Source organism: Pinus tabuliformis, chromosome 9 (genome assembly GCF_031772625.1).
Source record: "Pinus tabuliformis cultivar Carrire ecotype Pingquan chromosome 9, CPIR1, whole genome shotgun sequence".
NCBI lineage: Eukaryota > Viridiplantae > Streptophyta > Pinopsida > Pinales > Pinaceae > Pinus > Pinus tabuliformis.
Genome location: NC_142307.1, coordinates 1,647,245,094 through 1,647,271,903, shown reverse-complemented (window position 1 = coordinate 1,647,271,903; position 26,810 = coordinate 1,647,245,094). Strand labels below are relative to the sequence as shown.

Here is a 26,810-nt window from a genome sequence, read left to right as displayed (position 1 = left end):
GAGTTAGAGTTCAGTTCTACATATGCGATTGCTAACTTGTGGCAATAAAGGTAAATTATCTCAGGTTGTTGTCAGTTAAACTAGTTCTAACTTTTGGAGGAACTAGTGGAAGGTCATTTATGCAGTGGGACTTCAGTGAAACTCGGTGATCATCTAGTTAACTGATCAATCAACCCAAAATAGTTGGGGCATGAAGAGAAGTAAAGCTCTCTAAAATTGGTGGAGATTTGAAGGTAGTTTTAATTTCTTGTAGCTCACACAGTTGCAAGAACTTGTTATAAGCATAGTAGAGGAGGTAGCTTGATTAGGAGCTTCTTGTGAAATTAGAGAGTGAATGATTATTGGTAGCATTAATAGCCTACCAACAATTTGTTTTGCACCACACTTCAATGTTTTGGGCATGGTTTTTGAGGCTGGATATTTTTTTTTATGCTTTTTGGTCATGCACGTCCTCATTAAGTATCTTGGGAGGTCTGTAATAGTTCCTTGCATGCACATCCTCACTAAATATCTTTTGGGATGTCTGTACTAGGTCCTTGTAAATTTCTGTTTGCCAAGGCTTAACTACTTATGATCTTAGGGGCTCACAACAATTCGACAATTTATGGCACTTTCCAAATCACCATTCCTGAAAGGATCCAACAAAACGACTTCAGAGGAAGATGAGAAGGGAAAACTCTTATTGGAACTAGCCTAGAACTAGTGGAATTGGTTGGTCCCAATGGTCCTCGTGTTGTACTAGTCTAGTTTGGTGGTTCAGATTGGCTATGGTCGGTCTTGTATTGAACTGACCTTAAAACACCAAATTCACTTGTTCTCTAATAAACTGACCAATTCTGAAGAATGTAGTGCAACATAGCTAATGACCACCAAACAATAATCTTTTAATAAAAAATACTAAAAAGGAAAAAAAATTATTAACTTGAGGGCCCTACAAAACCTAACCCTAGTAATTAATGGTAATATTTATTTTTTAAAGTTAAAATAAGAGTTGACATTCTCCTTATCTTTCCTTTTTGAAAAGGAAAGATAAGGATAATGCTAGATTTTACTTAAATTTTTAATATTAAAATTAATTGTTTCGAGTTGTTTCAAAGTGGTTCCAACTTCATTCAATTTTGAGAAAGTCAAATTTTAGATCCCATTCAAAACTTAGTGGTTATTGTTTGGACCGCTTCTTTATAATGAGTCCTAGACTTTGACTTCCAATTCTTCAGGTGTAGTTATTGCATAATCATATTCGTCGTGAGACTTTGCAGCAGAAGTTGATCTTTAATCCATTGCAAGCACTTGACCTAGCATAGGGAACCATCAGCTACCCCTCCCAAGTTGCACCTCAACATTGAAATTTTCCTTTTCAGTAGACATTCATTTTATCTATTAGATCATTTCTTCCACTGTGACAGTCCAACAGCACCCTTGCTAGCATATGCTTGACAATCCATCTCATCTTTACTGCTACCTTATAAACACTCTTAAATCTTGTGTCTCCAATATAAAAAAGGAAGAACCAGAAAGGGCCTTCTTGCCCCTCTTCACAACCCATGATATGTTTAGCTTCTCTCTTGTGCTTACACTCTAGTCTTATCGCAACTTCAAAATGGTGAATCTTAAACACAGTCTCATGATGTCCATTCAGGGAAGCATAATTCACCCTTTTCTTGAATCAAATTACCCTGATAGCATTCCCTTTACCTTTAAATGCAGGCATATATTTTCCTTCTGGATGACTGTTAAGCTTCCCATCTCTATTTTGCCTCACTCTTCTACCCTCATGAACCCAATAAGCTAAATTTAGCCAATATCAATGTATCTGAGATAAAGAATCCATCCAACTGGGTATATTGAGTTGAGACCCTTTTAGAGACTAAATCCATCCCTCCACAATGATATATCCCTCCCCAACAACATCATCATGCTCTGTTAAAGATCTATCATTCCCATGATCACTATAAATTTCCGAGTCCTTCACTTACATATTTGGTAACATCATCATTCATATCACTTATACTTTGTTGTGTTGTTTCTTGTGTTATGATTTCCTTTAATGGAAATATCTCCCTAGTAGGCACGAGTAACTAAATTCAAGTTCTTATTGAACTCTTGTGTTAACATACTTAATTTTCATTTTGACCTATTCGGTTTCAAATTCTTGTGTGGTTGGTTTACTGGTTGACTACTAGCATTCACCAAGTGGTTATTGATGATCATAATTAGTCTAGAGTGAACGTTGGACTTTGCCTTGAAAACTAAGCCCCAAGAATAAGCACTTATCATGGAACATTTCAGAGCCCATACTAGTGGAAGGCCAATTGTGCAGTGGGACTTTAGTCAAACTCAGTAATCATCCAGTTAATTGATCAGTCAACCAAAAATATCTAGTGCATGGAGAATTCGAGTTACCCAATTATGGTGGGGATTCCAAGGAAATGTAATATCAATTGTAGACTAGCCTTGAGTGTACAGGTGTTAGATACTTTCCCCTTTTTCTTTCTTATTCATTCATTGCCAAACACTATACCACTAGCTCTAAGAATCTTGTGGATACTATCACCACAATAAATGTATATTTTATTTTATACGAGACAAGAATTGTATATTTACCTTTGGGACACTCCAAAAATATTTTGATGCAGCTTTGTGACCTTTATGACTTTATGACCTTAATTCCAATTCCATGTTCATCCATGTCGATGCACTTTATGATGTTCTACGACAACCTAATGTCCTTGTCAACTTCCTCTCATCTTCCTTGTCATGTTTTTAGGACTTGTGTATCCAACAAGAAATTTGGGAGATGAATTCCATCAAGGTAGAAAATCAAGGGGGTTTCAAGTCATTTATTTAGGGTTCCCACTACCATAGTCCCACCATATGATCCACCCAATCCCTAAATTGCGCTCTACTGCTATTCCAATTAATTATTATATGATCATGGTGGGCCATAATTCCAAGTTATATATTATGACTCTTCATATAATATTATTGGAGATACTTGAGGAGACATCTTTTTGGCTAAAGGGTTAAGGGAGGATTTTGACTTCAATATCGACCCATATTCTAATTCTAGAGAGCCATATTGTAATAAGGTGAAAGTATCCAATACTAACCAGACATTTGTGGAGCTTTGAATGATAACTCGTTAAAATTCCATCAACTGACAAAGTCTACAGATAACTTTTAAGGAAACCCTTTGGAAGACCTTTATAATAAATGATCATTAGACCCACCTATGATTAGACCTCGATCCAACCTCAGAAAGAACTTTAAACAACCCTTTCAAGTGAAATCACTCCAATATCCAATCCAACATAAGAGAACACATGGATGCCCCACTTTAGTGAGAAGAGGAATATTTAGTGAAGTACAAGACCCTCCCAAAATATTTGAAACATAGGCTGAAGGTGCCTTAGGAGGTCTGAAATGAAACCACATTCCTACACTCATTAAGATGCCATTGAACAACTTTATAAGGAATGAAGTAGTTTTATATTAAATTCCACAGAGGGTTGAATGAGACTCAAAACATAGCCACCTAATTTCTTGTGAAAGATCCTTAGCAAAGGCTTCTCTAGGCCTCAGAATAGTGTCTGACATAGGTCTTTGACTTGTAAGAATTAGGGCTTGGAACTCCCCTACCAAAGAGGGTTGAAAAATATCTCTATTAATTCAATCAAAATGTATCTCTATCCTAGGCCCAAAAGATAAAAGATGGGGCAAATGAGCTTTATCCATCGAGATAGATTTGGATGCAAGAGTCAATGTTTTTGGGTCCAAGACCATCTTCATTTGATTCTCCTCATTGTGTCGATTCCAATGGTAGGTGGAATGCCACATAACTCCTCATGTTTCACGAGATATGCTTGATCAAATTTAGTGCCTCAAAAGTATGGTAAATGTCCCCAAAATGAGTTGATGAAGGCAACTTGATGTTGTGGTGAATTAATGGAACTTATTCTCAAATGGTTGATTAACATTAAAGGTATCTAATGGGTTTCCTTAAAATTTACCTATCAACACATTTAAGAATAAATATGGTTACACAGAATCAACAAATTAATAATATCTATCAACATTAAGTTATAGAAACGTTATTCTCACTCAGCTTTGGATTGATGGTTAATGGGTCCACTGTTAAGGCACCACTTGCGTTAGGCCAACAGTTAAAATCCCCCATCACTTATTGCCTACAAAAAGAAGTTATATAAATGTTTTAGAAAATAGAGATCAAAATTATATTATTGTCTTATCTTAGTCTAAACATAAATGGATCGATATAGTTAGAACTATAGCATATGTAGATGGCTTAATCAAATAATTGATGCAATCAATTGTTGAATGTTTTTGTCATTTATCCCAACCTTACTCTTTGAAACACTCTTAATATCCGTCTATGGATTGCATTGATAGGAATACCCAATGGTCACAAAACCCTAAAAGGAAGACAAGAAAGCAAGACGTTGTAGTGTAGCTATGATACTCTGCATTTAGGAATTTGGATGCAAGAATCAATGTTTATGGGTCCAAGACCATCTTCATTTGATTCTCCTCATTGTGTCGATTCCAATGGTAGGTGGAATGACACATAGCTCCTCATGTTTAACGAGATATTCTTCAACAAATTTAGTTCCTCAAAAGTATGGTAAATATGCCCAAAATGAGTTGATGAAGGCAACTTGATGTTGTGGTGAATTAATGGAACTTATTCTCAAACGGTTGATTAACATTAATATTGGGATTATTAAGGATCATCCTAGTTAATTTTAACTTACAAATAAAGACTTTGTAAAGGGATTATTGACTAAATACTTTGAATCCCATGTCAACTTTTAAGGATGATTTTTTTGGCTCCAAATTCAAGTTTCATTTTGTCTATGTTGGTGCTATGTGTTAGGATGATGTTCACCCCTCTAGAATATTTCTCCGCTTTATATTTGAGCTTGAAATCTCCTTGGAGTGCATTGAAATTTTATCCAATCCTAGAATTATCTCTACTCTAGTAGGTGAGGAATACATCATTACGATCTAAAGAATATCTATTGGCGCATCCCCTGATGATGGACTCAATTGGTAGTCTGAAACGTTGGGTTCACTAGAACTCTATAACAGGTCACTCCTCCTATCTAAAAGGTGAGGAATAGTCGCATTCACCTATGGATGAGGATGAATTTCATTGTTAGCTATTAATATTGATCTAAGGCTATTGTGGATTTTCTGAGGAGTATAATTGAGGTTTTTTGTGGAGTTTTTTACCTATTTTGAGGCCTCATTTGAATCACCTCTATGGAGTAATTTCAGATTCTATTGTGGTTGAACTCACTGGCATAATCAAGGAATCTTCACTATTTTTTGAGGTAATTTCATTGGTAGTCCAAGGATATTTTTATATTAATATTGAGCCCTATTCCAAGATTTCTCTAAGGAAACCTAGTTTTCTATTTCTGAGCGCTAATTTGTGACTATTTAAAGAAATTTTCACAAAGCTCCAATACTAACAGGAGCGAGTTTTGGAAATGGGAGATATTGTAATAAAGATTCACATTGTCTAATTCTATGACTTCAATTGTTGGATTTCAGAGGCTCGCAACAATGGATAAAGTTGTTTGAGTGAAAATGGAAGTTGAAGCACAACATGGGAACTCTGCTGCTCTGTGCGAGGCCTTATGCCTTGAACCATCTCTCTGCATGTGGCTTTGAATTCGGAATATCTCTCTGCATTTGGTTTATGGCTACGACCCATGTCTCTACGCGTGGAATTCCCTATATCCAGCTACCCTATGCATGTCTTTTGTTTTTCAGGTAAGATGTCTTCATGATTCATAACATCATTTTGGTCTAATTAGTCTACCATTAATGTTTCCTGTCTAAACGAGTGGATCTCAGTTTTTATCCTTGTAGCTGCACATGGCCATCTTTAGTCTGGTGTATGGCGTTTCTCTTTCTGTTTTTCCTGGCGCGTCACATGATTCTAAATTGGTTAGATCTTTTTCAGCGCCTTGCATACTAGTTATGGCCTGACAATTGCAGGACTTTCTCGCATTTTCATTTCATTCATTAAACTTTCACCTTTTCCCTTACACGCATCCATGACTATAGATTTGAGTCTCCATGATTATAGACGCCTGTCGATTTTAATCCTCTTCTCGTCATCCTAAGCAGGTTTCTTTTCTCGTCCATGTTTAGCATGGACTGAACCTTTTCTTTCTGTCTTACTCTTTGGAGTATATCAAGAGAAACTATGGTTCTGTTCATCTTAATTCTGCTTCGGATGGGTATTTGATAAGCTTATTTTCCCGTTTTAGTGAGTATCAGTCTTATTTCGGTTGTGAGATTTCCTATTGAAGAGGAGCATTCTTCGTTGGATCTGGATTTGCGGGTGGTATTGATGGTTCAGGCTTCTGTTTTTTGTAATGAATGCCTCGCGTAGAGAACAGAGGTATGGTATCAGTTCTCCTTCCTATATCTGATGATTTGTGCTACTATATTTCAGTTTTTTCCATATCCTCTCTATGGTTTTTTAGTTTCAGTCTGAGTGGTTCCTTACTCCTTGCAATTGATATGGTAAAGATGAAATGCTTTTTGCTCGGTTAGAATTAATATTGCAGAGTTCTTACCTGATATTCAAGGAAGTCTTTGTTTTGAAATTCCCATGCACAATATTTACAAACCATTTCATTATTTCCCGGCCATGCACTAATGCTCATTGTAGAATAGGGAATTCTTGGTGTATATGCTGTAGCTGTATATGTTATTGCCCTGATTGTTCCTGATTTCCATGATACTATGGTATTTTCTTTTCGGCATATTTCCTACTACAGTCTAAGGCTTCTCCATTTTCGTTTCACCTGGACAGCTCTTAGGTTTAGTGTTCTAGATGGGTCCTTAGGTTTGCAGGTCTTCTAGTTTTTCTAGGGTTAATTTCCAGTAAGGTTTCGGTTTTCTGACTCCTTTCTCTGGAATTCTTTAGAATGGTATGGACTCGATATTTCATGTTTTGGTGCTCGTGACACATGGGTTGGCATGTTCTGGATGACTTTCTTAACCGTCATTTTGGCTATGACGTGATCTCTTTCATCAACTAATTTTAAAATTTTAATTAGCTCTATCGGCTTTTATACCCTCACACATATATATATCTCATCAGTGTGTAAGGTTGTACGTACTTCCCTGAAAATATTCAACTTTCAAAAATTTCCACTTAACTGAATCTGATAGGATTTTCTCACTACCATTTCCACATCTCTCTATATATCTGATCCCTCTATATTTCTGTAGCTTTTATTATCCTCTTAACTTTCTGAGCTACGTGTGTCATTCTTTTTAAGGACGAGCTGTCTCCAATACTTTCTTTGTCCCTCTCTGTAGTACATATGGAAATCCCATCTGATGTGTCTGCTTCGCCAGCCTTGGTGCGGGATGTTATAGAGGTAGAGAAAGCCTTTGGTAGTGGATCATTACGTAAAGATTGGAAATCTGAGGTGGCAAACACAATTATACCTCCTGTCCATATGACACAGAATAAGGAAGGTGCCGGGGATGATTTCTTGTGATGTAAAAAATATCAGCAGTTCATGAAGACTACTCCACCACCCTCTGCATGGAAGTCTGTGGTTATGTGGAAGCTATTCTAAATAATACACCTTAACGATTATTCATTCTAATACTTCCTCCTCAACTTTTCATCTGTTTCTTGTCATATTCATACTTGACTCTCTGTATCGGACATCAATACTAAAATCACCACCTTTTATTATAAATACCAGAGGATCGCGATGTGTAATTCAAACACAAAAACAATTGCAACAAATCATTTTGAATATATCAGGGGAGCAATGGAGAGGCTTGTGATTTAGGCAGTGAGTACATGTTTCATGGCAATCATGATGGTCGTGGCGTTAAACGCTGTCACAGGTGAAGCAGAAAGAGAGATAAAGCCTGTATCCTCTATATTCGGGGATTCTTTGTCAGATGTTGGAAACAACAATCACCTACCATGGAGTCTAGCCAGGTCCAATTATCCATGGTATGGAATTGATTATGGTAACAGAATGCCTATCGGCAGATACACCAATGGGCGAACCATTTGTGATATAGTTGGTATTTCTTACATCCCCCAGCTTCCACAATTCAACTTGTTTCAACTTGTGAATATTTATTTGTATATTGGCCATTTTGGAGGTATTGATTTTATTGGGTGTTGCTAATATTGCAGCTAAGAAAACATGTTTTCCAATCCCGGCACTGGTCCTAGATCCATCCACTGATGACAACACCGTGTTGATACAAGGTGTCAACTATGCTTCGGGCGGCGGAGGCATTCTAAACGAAACAGGATACCTTTTTGTAATAAGTACTCAACATTACTCGCTCCTCTGGTTTTTTTCTTTGGTTAATTTCATTTTCTCACCTGTTGACTATATGCTCACGTCGATTCAACGACTCTATTTTTGGAGCCAAATAGAGTTGTTTCAAGGGACCAATATGTCCATTTCCAATAAAATCGGGCATGCCAAAGTGGAGAAATTCTTTAGTGAATCCATCTATTTAATGTCCATCGGAAGCAACGACTACATCAACAATTATTTGCTCCCTGTGGAGGTTGATTCCTGGCAATACGCTCCCGATGATTTCATAGACTATCTTATTTCAACCTTGCACCAACAACTCATGGTGATTTTTCCTGAAGCTTAAATTTGAGACTATTTTTTGGATATATGTTGTGCCCAACTTTACTAATGTTCTTGATGTTCTAGGTTTCGAGTAGTGGTCTCATCACTCATCATGCACTCAAGTAAAGGAGCTCATGCTTTACTTGAGTCTGTGATGAAGGGCCTCATATTTTACTTGAGTCTCTGATAAAGGGTGGCGAGACCATTAGTGTCATGTCTCTACTATATTAATTTACTATTTTCACTGTCACATAAAAAAAGTTTGTTGTACAATGCATAACTTGATTATCGGCACATATTTCGACGTATGACGCTGCTACAACTTTAATGGTTTTTGTTTCTACCATCTTGTCACACTTATTAAACAAATTAATGTTTGATGACTTGGCTATTTAGCTGGCTGGATTAATTGCAATAGTTTATGTTTTTTCTAATGTTGGCATTCCACGCGGCTTGATGCACAACACCTCAGGGTGTTTCATGTTGTTTCCATCACATGGCCTTCCATGCTCGCAGCGATTGCCATTAACTCCTCTACTCCCGCCCTGTACGTGGCTTGAGCAGACTGTCCGGTCTCGTTCGCTTCTCTAGGAACCTCTACCTCATCAACAGTGTAGCACACTCCTCACAATCCTACGGTGGCACTACCTCGAGGTTCTACTCTTCTCCAGAAAGCAATGGTATCAAGACCTCATTCTTCTGGTAGCTTCCTTGCAAAGCCTGCTCAGCTGTGGCCCTTACCTTAGCCCACTATGCAACTAGACACACTTGGCCTGGTGGAATGATGTCTTTGCAGTTTGAGCTTATGGTTCAGAGGTGGTCAAGATTGTTTTCAGGTAACCCTATTATTTGCGTTATTGTTCACCAGTTTCCTTACTCCTTTTATGTGGGATTATAACCTTGTAGGGTGTTTGGTTACCGTTCTGAGGCTCGCACCTATACCAGTGGGGAAGGCTCTCCTCTAGTGTCAGGTTTCGATAGTGACAGGGTAAGAATCATTATGGTTGGGAAATTATCGTCCCTGCCTACCATCTGGCCTCGACCCATCACAGTTTTTTTGGATTTTCTATTAAAAGCATACTGGCGTCGAAGGGTTAGGGTCTCTTAAGGAATTTTTTCCTTTGTTAGTTGAAGAGTTCTACTCTGTTTCTTTAGAGTTCCTACAGTTTGAAGTGGGCTTAGTTCCCACAAGGCTCCTGAGCTTCAGATACACAGTTCTATCTAAATTTTTCTATTCTTGCTTGGAATATGTAAAGGATTTTCGGCTACAGTTTATAAGATTATCTCTCGGTTGTATTACAGTTATTTGTGGTACAAAACCAGAACTGTGTATATATTGGAACTTCTTTCATCCATTACATATTTAAAGTTCTTATGTGGATCCTCCTATATTCTCGTATGTTTATCTGTTCTGGTACTATTCAATTTTGTTTTCTGTAATGAAAATTCAAAGTTTCCAGACTCAGAATATGGCCTCGAACTAGCTTGTAAAATAGTTCAATAAATAGTTTTGAGTGTCTGTTAAAAGAATTTCTTGTAAAATCATGTTTGGGTTTTGTATACAAATTGTTGGAATCATACCCCAAACAGAGCTTAGGGTCTTTTCATTTCTCTAGGTTTCAATCCCTCTATGAGTTTCGCTTCCCATTGTCGTTTCCAGGAAATTCTCTAGAGGGTTTTTAGCCCTTGGTAAGTTATTTCAAAACAGGTGGGAATTTATATTGAGGTTCTCATCCTTGGAAGTTTTTTGCATCCATTCAGGGTTCAAAACCCTGAAAAACCCTAAAAACCCTGAGTGACTGCAGGGTTTGAGTCTACCCAATTTAATAGGTTATTCATGCAACAATTATTTACCAACAACTCTTATATTATCTAACGTGGAGTCTCTTAACTTGCAGAGGTGATTTGAACAATGAGAAATGTTTTGGTTAACTTCGTATATTTCCTTTTTTTTATATGTCTAAAATTTCAAGAAAAACACTTGTACCGCGTAGCTCTAATGTGGTTTCGTCTATGTCTATTTTCATTTCTTTGCTTTTGTAAAAGAACCGTAGTTGTGTGTTTTCCTATTTATTTCTGCACTCAACAGAACAGTAATAATAGCTCCTTTTCTATTCCTGCATTCTACCGAACTGTATAATTTTTCCTTACAAATACTACTGTTGTCCTTCCAGTTCCACACTTGGTCAATACTAAATTTTCCACAAATGATATATGAACATATTTACAGGGGAGGGTGTTGAAGGCATATATAATAGTTAAATATCATAAACCCAAACCCACAGTGAGATAATCTCAATTTGAAAACTATATTAGCAAAGATATATTTTCCTATTTACCTTTACTAAATATCAAACCCTGTAAATGAGACTCTTTCTCTAATTATCTAACAGTGGCGAATAGTTAAAGAAAATTGTCTACTTACAAGACCCTTCCAATTGAGTTCAATTTATCAGCATTTCACAGAACGTACCACATATCTGAGTGCTTTTATTTAAGTACTCTACAAGGAGTGGTCACCTCTGGTGGAAGCTAGTCACACCTCCCGACCTTAAGATTGTCTTTCGGGACCAAATATCCCCCTTAGCTTGCTCACAATACCAACAATATTTCACAAGTTGCATGCGCACTGCGCTCTTACCATCTGATCATCACCAGACATAGTAAACCCCCTTTTGCTCCGCTGCCTCCTACCTGTCCTCTCTAGCACAGTTTTCCCTTTCCCGCTTTTCCTCGAAACTATCCCACGGTTGCGGGGGGGGCAGTGAGGGTTTTGCAACTGTTTTTTATTATTATTAAAACCATAACTTCCCTCAGAAGTTACATGATATCCTCATGACTAGGAAATCATTTCTCTCTTTTATTCACTAATAATAAAATGTCAATTTATATAGCAGATAGTAACCATCATCTATCAATTTGTTTTTTTACCCTTTTAACTACGGTAAAAAAAATATTTACAATATTCTGGGGAGTATTACAATTAGAAAATCAATAAAGTGGTACACAATATATATTTAAAAACTTTTATATCAATACGTTTTACTTGAGTCTGTGATAAAGGGTGGTGACACCATTTGTAAATCAATAAACTGGCACACAATATATATCCATAAACTTTTATATCAACATGTTTTACTTGAGTCTGTGATAAATGACAAAGGGTTGTGACACCATTAGAAAATCAATAAATTGACACACAATATATATCCAAAAAAAAATTATATCAGCATGTTTTACTTGAGTCTGTGATAAAGGGTGGTGACACCATTAGAAAATCACTAAACGGGTGCACAATATATATCCAAAAACTTTTATATCGGCATGACCAGTGGCCGTGGAAATATACACTCACAAATCTTTTATATGTCAATTAGCGCAGACACTACATCAATTTGGCATACACAGATTTCTCTTCACGGGATTGGGACCCCTGGCCTCTTGCTGCAAATTTTCCCAAAGTAAGACATTCTTGTGGATGAGCACACAAATACAACCATACAGAATCTCAATGTTTATTCAGTCCATGATACTTTAATTGATGATTTGATGATTTGCAGGCTGTGGTGCTTTGTCAAGTTGAGAAAGCCAAGGATGAAATATTGATCCAACTTTATAGCTCAGTCAGGTAAGGTTTAATGACAAAATGTGGTTAAGGTACGTCAATAATTAGTTTGATTATTTTCCCATTTCTATATTTTGCCAGACTGATTTTGATTTTCACTTGAAATCAGGTCTCTTGGGACTTTACGAAAGTAGTGTTTTTTGTCATCCTCTGCAGGTGTAGTAGACACCTGTTCATTGGAGCACTGTACATTTGAGCTTTTGGGGTGCCTTTTCAACTTTTTGTTTAAAAAGGTCCTACATGGATTTTAACTTGGATCGATCCCAAGAGAAATTTTGACTTATCAATTCTATTTTCCCGTGTTGATATGTATGTAGTGTCGGTTCAGTAGCAACACCTTTTAACCTCAATATCAATGACAATGGAGCAAATATGAGCCCTTTTTTGGTTCCTTTTTATCAACACATTGTTCTAGTCGTTTATGGCTCTTTATTTCAAATTTTAATTTAATATAATTTTGAATTTATAGACACACTGTGTTATTGGTTGTTTTGATCAAATTTTAATTTAATTTAATTTTGAATTTATAGACATACTGGTTTGCTTTCCTGCTTCTGTTGGCATTTTCCTCGTTGAATTGGCAAGGGTTCTGTATTTTTCCACTTATATTTATTTGAATTTTAGTTTAGTTTAATTTTGAATTTATAGACAGACTCTGTTATTGGTTGTTTTGATCAATACCGGTTTTCTTTTCCTGTTTCTGTTGGCATTTTCCTGATTGAATTGGTGAGGGTTCTCTGTTTTTCCACTTCTATTTATTTGTTTCCTTCTTATTGACTGATTTGGATTTTGTTTGTTGCAGTATTCATGGGCAATGTGAAGTGATCATGTTTGATGTTACTGCACGATTGACTTACAAGAATGTACCAACGTGGCACATAGATCTTTGCAGGTATCTCTTTTGCAGAGGGGTTGGATCTCTAAGTAGAAATGAAGGTTCCTTAATTGTGTGGTGGCACAACTTCCTAAACCGATTAGCTAGATATATTTGTGAATTTCTGGGTGTGTGAGAACATTCCTATTTTTCTTTGTGGAAACAAGGTTGATGTGAAGAATAGGCAAGTGAAAGCTAAGCAAGTTACTTTTCATAGAAAGAATAATCTTCAGTACTATGAAATATCTTCGAAAAGTAACTACAACTTTGAGAATCCATTCCTGTACTTGGCACAAAAGCTCTCAGGATGAGCCTTTAATCTAGTTTCTGATGCTCCCTAATATGAATGTTATATTAAAAAATTTACATTGATTCTATAACGGGTTATTTTTATAGGGATCCAAACCTTCATTTTGTGGAGTCACCTGTTCTTGCTCCTCCTGAGGTTCAGATAGACCTTGCAACCCAGCAGCAGTAAGTAGAATGCTATTTTCTTATTATTTTTTGTTAACTTTTATTGAAATAATTTGTTCCATTTCAAAAAGATTGAAACTTTGGCTTACAATATTTTGTTTTCAGGTACGAGGCAAAACTTGTAGCAACTGCAGCTCAACCCCTTCCAGATGATGATGATGATGCTTTTGAATAGCTTTGGTAAGATGATTTTGCATATTTAGGGATTGGCGGATTCAATTAGTTTTGTATCATTGGAGTTTGCTCTTGAGTTCTGACATTTAATTCTGATTTGTAATTGGGGCTTAGAATAACATTATCGCATCTCTCCATATGTGATTTGGGTACTGTGCAGATGTTTTCATTGGTGGAGTTGGCTAAGCTATCTTAGTTCAACTCCATTACAGAGCTATTTTTATATGCTAAGACAATTTTTTCCGTTATATACTCTTGCACATTTTGCACAAGAACTTTTTGTACTCTTTAAATATTTGAAGAATGCTCAAGTGCCTTTCGTTGTGTATTGTTGGGGGAAATGCTAGTTGCGATGATTGTTGCTTGTAATATATTATGGCTTCTCAAAACTTTCTCTAAAAATTCTAGCTATGTCTGAGGATTTATTTTAACTCTAAAATTGGTTTACATAGTTGATAATTGTGGCTATCAAGCCTGCCTGGGTATTCTCATCGGTATGTTGTCTGTCAAACACATAAAGGTATTGCCATTTCATTAATTTGGCTCTCGATTGATTTCTGCATAAAGATTTGCATTTTCTAAATCTAAAGTCGTTTCCATTCAACAGTCTACAGATTCTTCTTTAACTATAGTAAAACTGGGAGATGGAATGCTTATCAAAGCTAAGGTAGCATATTAAATCCAAAATTCTGACTCCCATTTGAAGTAGTAAAACCTGGGCGTAAATTTAGTAATGAATTGAATCCCCTCTTGCTAAACAAGGGTAATATTAATAACCCATATGCACTCATTTCTATCAGATAGAAATTTCTGTGGTGGTTTCTCTCATACACAAGTACTATTGTGAACATTGAATGTGAAACTACTTTGAAAGAACATTCAAAATGAAATTTTTTTTTTTTTAAATAATTTTTTATATTTTCTCTAGAGAGACAATAGTTTGAATTATGGACATATAGTCACATTCAAAATGATTTTATTTATTTTTTTTAAATAATTTTTTATATTGTCTCTAGAGAGACAATAGTTTGAATTATGGACATATAGTCTCTATAGAGACAATATGTTTTTAATCTCAGCTAATTGTCTCTAAAGAGACACAAATGAAGTTGTCTCTAGAGAGACAAATGAAATTGTCTCTAGAGAGAGAAATCAAATTGTCTCTTAATAGACAATAATTCTTGTCTTTATAGAGACAACAATAATATGTGTTCTATATTCTCTTTATAGAGACAAATTTTTGAGACATTATATTTTTCCACACCCGCTTAGAGACAATATTTAAGACAATACACAAGTTTCCTTTTGTCTTAAGTTAAGACAATTGACTCAAATATTTTCTTAAATATTGTCTTAAAACCCCCTACATGTAGTAGTGGTAGGATCTGAGACCTAATCTTCGAGTTTCAATCTTATCCTTAAAACAACTAGTTGTAACTTTCTCCATTCATTCTAACACTCCCCCTTAATGGAGAAAGGGTACTAAAAAAATAACATATGCGTGTTGGTCTAGTCTCAATGAGGCTTATAATAGTACATAAAAACTTGGTAACATAGTTTTCATTTTAGTCTTCTTGCTTGAGAGTCCATGCTTCTTCATTCCTAGGTGAGGATTCATCTTTACTTTCCTTGCCATGAGGTAATGATAGATTTTCACCTCTTTTTTGAGTTTTCTTCCCCAAAGACAGAATGCTTGAACTCTTATCCTCCTCGATCTTGATTGTAGGCTGGTAATTGATAATACTTTAGAATGTACAAGCTTGGTAGGAGAATTTTTCCTCTCACTACTTCCAATGTCAAACAATTGAAAGTCAGTCATGTTGTCTTCAACATTCATGAGATCATGATAATTTTAATTCTTTCCAGCTTTGTCTTCTTCTACTAAGTCTTTGCAATCAGCATCATGTGGCTCGTCCAATTGATCTTCAACAATATGTTCCTCTTTACTTCCTTCCTCAAGAATGACTAATGGGTCTTCTTGATCTTCAACCATATGTTCCTCTTTACATCCTCCCTGAAAAACAACTAGTGAGTCTTCAAATTCAGGATTTTGCATAACAAACTATGCCTCTTTATTATGTGGCCATCAATAGAACCACATTTTTTTTTTCTAAAATTTCTTCTAACTCGAACATACTACTCATGTTAATGCCTCCAAATGCCAACTGAGAAAATCATTATCGTCAGAATCAAAAATATCTAAAAATATAAACATGTTGTTAAAGTCCAGCTTATCTCGCTTTATCTTGCTTCAAGATTTCTTTTCAACTCCACACGGTCCTCTAATGAGCTCCAACAACCCTGTTACCATGCAGGTAAGAAACTTCTCCCTTTGACATCTCTTCAACTGTAGAATCTTGGGGGGCACGTTGTGGCTTCTATGCCACACAGCCAAATCTAAAACAAATCTCCAATACAGCTAAAAGAATAATAGGGAAATTTATTGGATCATTACAAAATGAATTGGACATTTTCAAACCTGGACTCTGTCAAGGCACTTGGAACAAGTAGCAACAAAAACACAACTCAATGAAAAAATACACATCTGGAAGAGTGATCTTTGTTTCCTCATTCTCCTCTATGCCACCTTTTATGAAATAATAAGCCCCTTTCTTTATATTAATAAAGAGTCTCCATATTTTTTTATAATTAAAAAATTGAAACTTTAATTAAAAAAAAAAACTTAAAAAATCACCCATCCAACTCAAATGTTGGTTTCCTTGAAGCATAATAAAGTTTTCCATGCCATTGGAACGTTATCAGTGAAGAGAGAGAGAATAGTGGTTGGTTCATCAAAGTAAAACTGGCTACCACTGACGCAGAACTAGGGACAGAACTGGCTACCACTGACGAAATCTAGATATGCCAGAAAGTGTAATATCCACGCTTTTGGTGAGCATGAAGGAAGAAATTATGTACCCTCCCCCGTATGGGCCAGAATTTGCTCGGAAATTCTTTAATAAGAGCCCAGATCTTTAATTAAAAAACTTAAAAAAAATTCCAATGGAAATTCCAGGAGCCCCTTGGCAACACATGCAGATGAGCTTGGATCACATCTCTTGCTCCGCCTCACAACTCAAAGCTCCTTACACAAGCGACTCTCAACAGTGATGGTGACTCAATTGACATGCAGATCTGGGCATTCCGATCTCTTCTCCGCTGATTTCACGTCATCTAGCAGTCCGACGATTCTGTAGGTGAAATGGTTGTCCAGTTCCTCACAGCCTCCACGCACCTGCAATCCTGTCTTCTTCTACCGTGGCAGCCTCTCTCCCTTGAGAGCTTGGCCTCAAGCTCTCCTAGCGATATTCTTAGTAGCGAGTGTCTCAACAACCAGCACCAAGTCATCACAATCCACGAATTCCTCAAGAGTTGTCACCGATGCTCTCCAAATTCACACAAAGAGCTGCGGATTTCCCTCGTCGAGTTCTACGACATGCGATTTATTGTAGCGGTTTTGATCCTGCAAGCTCCTATTCGAGTTCTTCATGGCACACATCTGCTTCATAAGTGTGCGCAGGTCTCACACATAGGTTGGATCCTTTCACGCTTCCGTTGTGCCTTATAGAATTCATCGTTCATCTAGCAATCACATAGACTGACTATTTGTGATCGATACTTCAGGAATTAAGTCGTATGCTGCCACACCAACTCCCAAGGATTCGTAGGCCCTCTCAGACCTGCTGCTCCGCTACCATATGAAAACCTGATATTCTATTAACTAAGTGGCTCTCCGGGTGAGATATCTAGAGAGTGCCTAAGCACTTCCCACAATACACACATATTCAAACCTAGTACATATAGGCTTTCACACTAACATAGGTGGTTTCAACCACTCCTTAAATAGTAGGATCTGAGATCTAATCTTAGAGTCTGAATCCTATCCTTAAAACAACTAAGTGTAACTTTCTCTATTAATTCTAACAAAAATCACATTAATATATTACTCCAATTACTATAATAGATTGTTAAAGTTAAAATTTCATTAAACTTTCCTTTGCATCATGCAATCAAGTCCTAATCTATAAAACTTTTTTTAGTGGGCATGCACTACACAAAAAAGATACCAACAATTCCATTAAGGTTATGGTTTCACATGTCAATTTTAATTGAAGAAAACAAAATGTTATTAGTGTGCCTTCCGAAATAATGGCTAGTTACATAAAATTAACAAAACTCATCTCATAAATATTAAGATCCATTACAATGTTTTATGAAATAACATTCATATATGGCATTCCCTACTAACACCATTGAAATGAAAATAAAAAGTGACTTAAATTACAACAAAGTGGGGATGTATCAAACATGATGAAATGAGTCATGCAGCAATTTTAAGAAATTGACTAAAAAATTTCGAGAAAATTAATTCATATTTGGTCGATTAATCGAAAAAAAGAGCAACCTGTTGGAATAGCCACCAACAAATATGAGCAACATGTTAATAGCGCAATGAGGATGTTTAGAAAAATAGGGCATTCTATGTGTGTGTGAGATTGATATTGCAAATAGGATGGAGGATGCAATACATGGAAAATGAATAACCATTGACAGCGAGGATGAAGGTGTTAGAAAAAAATTGGGTGACCATTTATATAAAAAAAATAGATTTTTTTGAATGCTCATTTGAATGAACCAACAAATAGATGTTGTCCCCAAGATTTGTTTGAATGATTTAATCGAATGACTTTAGAGAATAGGAATGACTTTAGAGAATAGGCATTTGAATGAACCAAAGAATAGATGTGTTTCTCAAGATATGTTTGAACAAACTAATTGAGAAGGTGAACGGAGCATTTCCATTTGAGAAGAAACCATGGATGGAAAAGATAAACTAACAAAAAGATGAGTAATGTTGGAGAGTGAAGATGCTAGGTGCCTAGGGAAGTGAAAACGACATGCTTTAGATTTAGATTTTTCCACTACCATTTTGAGAAAGTTTCAGGTGCTATGTAAATGCGATTGTAAAGGCTTATGAAAAAATTAAAGTATAAATTAGGAACCTCAAGAAAAATAATAAAAAAGATAATGAAATAAGAGTGGTGAATTAAAAAAAAGAAAGATATGATTTTCACCTTATTTCGTTACATATTTAATTTTACTAATAAAAAATTAAATTCCACATTAGATAACTACTAACTCCCCATATTTTTGATAGATATATATTGATATAAACCAGAAATATATAAATCATCTTCTTTTTAATTTTCAAGAAACGAAAAATAAATATATCTTCTCATGTATTTTTAATTAATTTAATTATAAATCAATTATACGTTTAGGAAATATATACTCATTAAATATAAAATCTAATTATACATATAATGAATATTTACAATTTAAATTAAAATAAACCTCTAATAAAATATATCAAAAATATAGTTAAAAAATTAATTGTGTCCTTGTTTCAAAAATATTTACTATAATAAACTTGGATTTGTTAGTTAAATTACTAACAGTAAAGGTGTTTAATATGAAGTGAGGGTGTTGATATTTATGGTGGTTATTTTTATTGGAATTTTAAAAGAAAAGTGTTATATTTATTTTTTAGTCATTGTTGTAAGAAGAAGATTAGATGTTATTTTTAGTTGAAGATAGTTATAAATATATCAGAGAAATTTTGATGTATAAAATGAGCTTAAAAAAATGTATAACAAAAATAATGTTTATAATAATTCAACTATGGACATGATTCACTAATATTTTGAAGTAAATAAGTAAAAATATTAAATCACGTTTTTAGTCTGTATCTTCAATCTATTTTCCTCTGGTTTTACTCAAATTTTGAGTAGAATCACCTATTAGATTCAAAATTTAATATGTCATCCAAGGAGTACCCATGTTTCATACTTTTGATTGACCGTGTTACATGAAAAATGAGAAATAGATGAAAAACATTATTATGTCTTTTCATGTATTTCTCATTTTTCATTTAGAAAGGTTCATTGAAAGTATGCAACATTGTATTCCTTGGATGACGAATTAAATTCCACATAGAACTAGTGCCCTACTTGAAATTTGAGTACAACCGTTAGGAGATAAGTTGAAAATACAAGTGGAAAAATTAATTTATTTTTTTTCATGATATAATCTAATCTTATTTTACTATTTCCACTATTATTTTATAATATTCCCTAAAAAGCTCATTTTAGACCTAAGATTTCTCTAATAAGTGAATTTTATTTTTGATTTTATATTTTTTTTCTTTTTATTAGCCTATTACTTTGAATTATAAAAGAATATCACGGGTTTACCTAAGGAGTAGTAATCTATACGTAATGGCATTATATTTGGCATTATATTTGATTAATTTTAGTAAAATTAATTTTGAAAGACAAAATTTCATGAAGGAATTATTATAATTGGAAGAATTTATTATGTGAATTATTCTAATTTATTTTCATTTATATTTATATATAATTAGCATAATTATATTAGTAAATTTTGTTGATATATGTTGATGGGTGTAGTTTTCATATCTTAAGTGGCATATAAGTGCAAAAATGTTGTTGATAGGTGTATGTCAATGAGATTTAGTAATGTGGTTGTGCAAGTTGATTGCCAATGTGCATGGGGTGGGTTCATTGATGATGATTTATTATGGCTAACATTTGTTGACTATGGTTAAAAATGCTAGGTAAGTTTTCTTCTTAGCAACTTGCAGAAAGAATACGTATCGAACCGACTAATGTGGTTCATCATTAGGACAAGGTGAGAAATCCATTGATCAAAAGGAATAAATAATAAGGATGCAACATTGCCCATAGTTAGCCATTAGAAATTAGCTGTTGGTGAATTAGTTAGTAGGTCAAGAAATTAATTACTTTGGAATTAGGGGTGAGGAAAATATTCTAAATTTAGTTAAAAATAGATTTTAAGGAATAATTACAAATAAAAATAATATTTTAATATTATTTTACTATGGTTGGCAACATTGATTGATTTTGAAGAGGGTTGATGAAAGCTGACCATAGTTGACCATGGTAAATAATTAACCTAATAAAATATTTATTTTACGTTAATATCACAATGTTACATCAATGTTGACCATTATTACATTGTCACATTAATGTTTCCCATGTTGAATGTAACATTAATCTTAATATTAATGTTACATTAATGATTGAGGAAGGTTAATGAAGGTTGATCAAGGATACCATAGTTGATGGAGGTTGTCATGGTTGATCTTGGTTAATTATGGTTGACCATGATCGATTATGGTTGGCCTTGATTGACCATGGTCAACCATGATTGACCATGATTATCAAAACTAGCCATCCTAATATGATTAACATTGTTCGTCCAAGATTAACAATTAACAAATATGGTTGGCTATGGTTGTCTATGGCTGACCATGGTTGGATGGTTAATCATTATTGACCATGGTGGACAATAGTTGACCATGTTTACCATGTTTGATGTGGGATTATTAGGATATATTATGGTGGACTAAGGGTGACCATGGATGATCATGTTGACTACAATTGACCATGGAGATAATATTTGACAATAATTGGCCATGATTAAACATGGAGACCACAATTGACAACAATTACCCAATTTTGACCATGGTGAACATAACTATGTTCAATCATTTTTACCATAGACAACCATGGAAGGGAATGCTAATTGTGGTTGATAATGGTTTGACCATGTTCACCATCATAGACCATGGCTTTCCATGATCTTTATGGTTGATTGAGGTTGTCTATGATTGAGCATGTTTAACCATGGTAGGACTATAATTTTCACTTTTTTATACACCTTGATCAATGTCAATTTAATATGGTGATTGGTGTATAAGAGATGGAAAATGTCCCTAATTAGTGTACATCAACCACATTTATTAATGTGTTTGCATTACTTGATGGCTAAAGTGTGTGGAAGAAAAATAATAAACAATGGCTGACTATAGTTGACTATCTCTAACATTTATCTCTGCCTCTATCTCAAAATAATATTTACTATGGATAACCATGCTTTCCAAAAATCATGTTATATATGACAATTATAGATTATGTTTGAAAATGGTTGACCACAATCAACCATATTTTATGATGTTTGAACATGGTTGACATTTTTTACCATAATTGACTCTAGTTAAGAATTATGAATAAGGCTTGACCATGTTGACCATGGGTAAACATGGTTCAATAAATTTGGCCATGGTTTTCCATAGTTTTTTGTGATAGATTATGGTTTCCAATGTTGGTGATGAATAGCGCTATTAACCATGTTTAAGCATCGTGACATTGATTGGACATGTTTAGGAAGGGGAATATTGGTAAACAATGCTTGAATATGGTGGACTATGGCTATGTGATGGATAGTTTTGACACCTAGCAAGTGGTGGGAATTAGGTTCTCCAACGTTTGTGATCATTGGATTCATTACCCACCACCCTCAGCAACAATGTACATTCTCACAATTTCCCATTGAATTTTAATTTGGAATTCAGTTCCGTGTAAGAAATTAATTTTCTCAAGAGCATCTGTTACAATTCAGGACTTCCCTTAGAGAGATGGTATGGCTTTGATAGATAGAGGATAAACATGTAATGATACTTCTACAACAGTTAAACATCCTCATAACATGGGATAAAATTGCACAATAACATAGAATAGAGTTGTGGTTCTTCAACTTGAATTATATGAAAATCGAATAATAAATAGATAAAAGAACATACGGGAGATCCTTTCAAATGATATTTAAAAGGCTATCTCCTTTTAGAGGATATTGAAAACTTGATAATAGTCAAACATAATTTGAAAGGATCTTGAGAACCCTAATAATAGTCACATAATTTTAGTTCATACATACACCACAAATGCTTCCTAAATTAAAACTCTACCTAAACAACAAGAAATTGTGTGTAGACTCAGAAGAGTCGTCGTCCTTGCCTTCATGTGTGTAGACTCCTCATTTATAATATACAAAGAATTCGTAGTAGAGAGTGGTACCTTGAGTCTAATTTTTTGTTGGAAAAATTAATCCCAACCATCATGTTTACTAAACTGATAAGAACTATACTTGCTAAGTAGATCTTTTGCAGGTCATGGATTTTGTTTGCCCACTGGAGAACATGGGTTAAATGAAGTTCTGCACAAGAGTACACATGAAACCATTATACATAAGATAATTAAAATCAAATGAACATTTAATACATATTTGGTGAAATGTACGGTCAAACATTTATTCTAAAACTCTTACTCATGGTCCGCAACATCTACAAGTTGAGAAAATCATATATTTTTTACAAACGCCAATACTATGTCTTAATACTTTAACTTTGTCGTTGGTTGATAGTTGTAAGAGGATGTGATTATAATTGTTTATGGCCAGATATAAGGCTTTATTATATTCAACATATAGTTGATTCTCGATGATTATTATTGTGGACAACTAATTGTAATTAAATATAAATGACTATAATTGATTATGTTTGATCATAGTTTACAATTGTTAAACGTGTTAGCACTGGCTGATCAATATAAATGACTATAATTGATTATGTTTGATCATAGTTTACAATTGTTAAACGTGTTAGCACTGGCTGATCATAATTTTCAATCATATATGATACTTGTACATATTGACAGGAGATGGCCATGGTTAAACATATTTAGTGATGATAACCTTATGATTTTATGCTCTTGCTTACAGATGAACGGTTCTCATTTCACCAATATCTTGAATATGGGTAAGAGGTTTTTTTTTGGTTTAAGTCGAGATATCTTCCAATATATCTGCATATATATTTAGTTGTTTTATTAGTAGCACTAGGGAATCTTACAAAACATAATCGTGTCTTTAACTTGGTTTTTATCCAATGCTATTAATTACGGCCACTAACTCGACACTAATTATTCGAAACAGTTTGGTGATCTCTCTATTAATGTTTATTTTTATTTCAAGAATGAGAAAATGTTCAATCTCATGAACACTTGATCATTATGACTATTGTATATCATTTGATATAAATCATGATACATTATCTTTTAGAAACAATTAATGTTTGACATTACACATATTAATTAAAAGGTGTCATTTTCTTTGTGTTATTTCTTTTGGCAAATCACATAGTTAAAGGATGTGGACATATTAATAAAAATGCGTTATTCTCTTTGTGTTATATTTTTTCACAAATAAAAAACGTAGAGGTGGTTAAATATGTGCTTATCCGCGTATAATGTACTTATGTTGATAATATATATAAATAGGGTATAAAGAGAAGGGGGTATTTTAGCAAATACAATTAGTGGACTTTACATATGTATTGGGGCTTGGTATTTTTCTTATGAATTGGGCTGTGAAACTAAGGGTGTTTACTAACTCCGCCACGGACAAAGGTGCACAGGGTGCCCAAAGCGTGGACAGCTGCGTCGAGTTTGGGACCTACGAAAATATGAAAGCACGAAATCGGGATGGATTCCACGGAGCTGGTCCTCGAAGAATAGTCTTATAACTTGGCCAGATTCATGCATGCAATTGATCGAAAAGGAGATCGGCGGGACCAGGAGAAGAAGAAAAAAGCGTGGAAGCTCCCAAAGAAAACACACCGCTTCGTCATTAATCCACTAAGTTTTTGTGTCATCCCACGAATTAAAACACCACGACTTGAATCGATATTCGAAATTGATCGTGATCCTGTCAACGAGCGACTTACCGTGTCAAACGAGATGCGCCAAAACGGAATTATTACAATCCAATGTTTAAATCGTGGCAAATCCCATGCCTGTTTCGTGGTAATATGTGGCTTTTGGTACTTGACACAGACTGAGTAGACGAGACATTTCCTTCCACATGTAGTGTCTATCCCTGTATAAATCCCTGCATTTCATTTTCTTACAAAAGTCAGTGCGTCTCTCTGTATATTTCAGGTGCTTACCAAAATCACAGTATCCTATATATCTACATCTCTTCGTCCCATGTGGCCATTTTAGTATTTGCTTATAAGGGTTGTTCTTCGTTTTGCATTTAATTAGAAATTCAACTGCTCAATATGTTGCATCATCATCAAATATCATCATGGTGTTTGCCACCACTGCATTCACTACGCGCAACTCTCCGCGACCACGCTTTATCTCAGAGTTTTCCAGAGCATGTTCAACCGCAATTTGGTTGGTTCTAAGAAATTACTATTCTCAAGAGCAGCCGTTACAGTTGCCGAACTTCCCTTAAATAGTCGACGCATAATGGTATAGCTCTAATGGATAGAGGAAGGACACATACTGTTACTGATACAGCAATGCAACATTCAAATAACTTTTGACAAAATCACACAATAGCATATAATAATAGATAAAAGAACATATTGGATATCGTTTAAAATAAAATTTAGAACCCTAAAATCACACAATAGCACGGAATAGAGGTGTAGCTAACAATAAATAGATAAAAGAACATATTCTCACGTCGTTGTTGAGGTACCGATTGATGATGAATTACAACCACAACTCTTCAAAGATAAAACATACTGCAACCACAACGAGGATCATCTGCATAGCCATAACGATGACCACTAACAACATTATAAGGGAAACCCAATGCAGATCGTGTTAAAATTGAAGAACCAACTTTATTAATTAAACAAGGCAACTCAAATGTGAGGGGGTGAAGGGGCTTCACCTGCAGACTGTGGCTTCACCTAGAGAGTGCCTCTTGCAGAACACTCTACATTAATCAGTTTACAAATCATAAATATATAGTTTACACACATAGAGGGAAGTTAGAATAGATACCTAGTACATAGGAACTAATTCCTAATCTAAGGCTCCACTAAACCGACTCCTTCCTAAAGTACATTTCTCCATTATATTCAATACTCCCCCTTAATGGAGAAAGGGGTTCACAAGTATTCCTAACATTTCCCTAAACAATTCAAACTTGATTCTACCAAGAGACTTAGTGAAAATATCAGTAGCATTGTCACATGTATTACAATATTAAATATGGATTTCCTTTTAATGAACTTTCTCAGTGAAAAAATGAAATTGTGTATCAATGTGCTTTGTGTTTTTATGAGATACTCGATTATTTGCAAGTTTGATAGAGCTCTGGTTGGCGAATTTGATAATTGTTGCAACATTTTGTTCGTCTCCAACATCATGGATAAGTATCCTCAACCAAATTGCTTCACAAGTTGTTGCACACATCGCTTGATACTCAACTTCTGCTGAAGGTAAGGATATTGTGTTCTGGTTTTTGCCACTCCATGCAATGACCCTAGACCCAGTGCTAAATACACAACCTGTTATGGATCATCTACCATCTACATTTCCAGCACAATCAGAGTCTGAAAAAGCTGTCAATTTATCATCACACGAATTAGTATATTTAATACCATAGTCTAAGGTTCCTTGAAGATAACTTAAGATGCCTTTCGTTGCAACTCAATCACTCTCAATAGGCTTTCAGATGAATTGACTCAATACACTAACTACATAAGCCAAAACTGACCTAGTTATAGTCAAGTATATTCGAATCCCAACCATCTGTCCATATAATGTTGCATCTGCCTCCTTAGAACCATCATCATTCTGAAGTTTGGTATTCTGCTCTAAAGGCAATGCTGCAACTTTGCACTGATCCATTCTAAACTTTTTCAGTAAACTCCTGACATACTTACCCTGTGATGGAAAAGTCTAGCTAGAATCCCTCCTGACATCAAGACCCAAACAGTGGTGTAGCTCTCCAAGGTATTTCATCTCGAAAACTTGTGACATCTCCTCTTTGATTTCTTTAATGAGTTCACCTACATTTCCTATAATTATAAGATCATTTACATCTAAAGAAATAAAAACGATTCACCCCTCTTTGTCAAACACTATATACAGATTAGGGCATTCTTCCTTCTTTCATAGCTATGTTGTAGGAAAAATTAATCAATTTTATCATACCATGACCTAGGTCCCTTCTGTAGTCCATATAATGCTTTCTTTAATCTACAGACTAAATGTTCTCTCCCCTGTTTAACCAACCCCTCAAGTTGTAC

General features: G+C 34.9%; 1 protein-coding gene across 1 annotated transcript; it reads left to right on the top strand.

The window, feature by feature from the left end:
- Window positions 1-7,880: 7,880 nt before the first annotated feature.
- On the top strand, window positions 7,881-13,817 carry LOC149155167 (uncharacterized). The gene is made up of 7 exons (XM_089444332.1): window positions 7,881-8,097; window positions 8,213-8,343; window positions 12,230-12,297; window positions 13,097-13,185; window positions 13,295-13,474; window positions 13,564-13,642; window positions 13,748-13,817. The coding sequence occupies exons 1-7, from the start codon at window positions 7,881-7,883 to the stop codon at window positions 13,815-13,817; spliced, it is 834 nt and encodes a 277-aa protein (XP_089300458.1).
- Window positions 13,818-26,810: the final 12,993 nt, after the last annotated feature.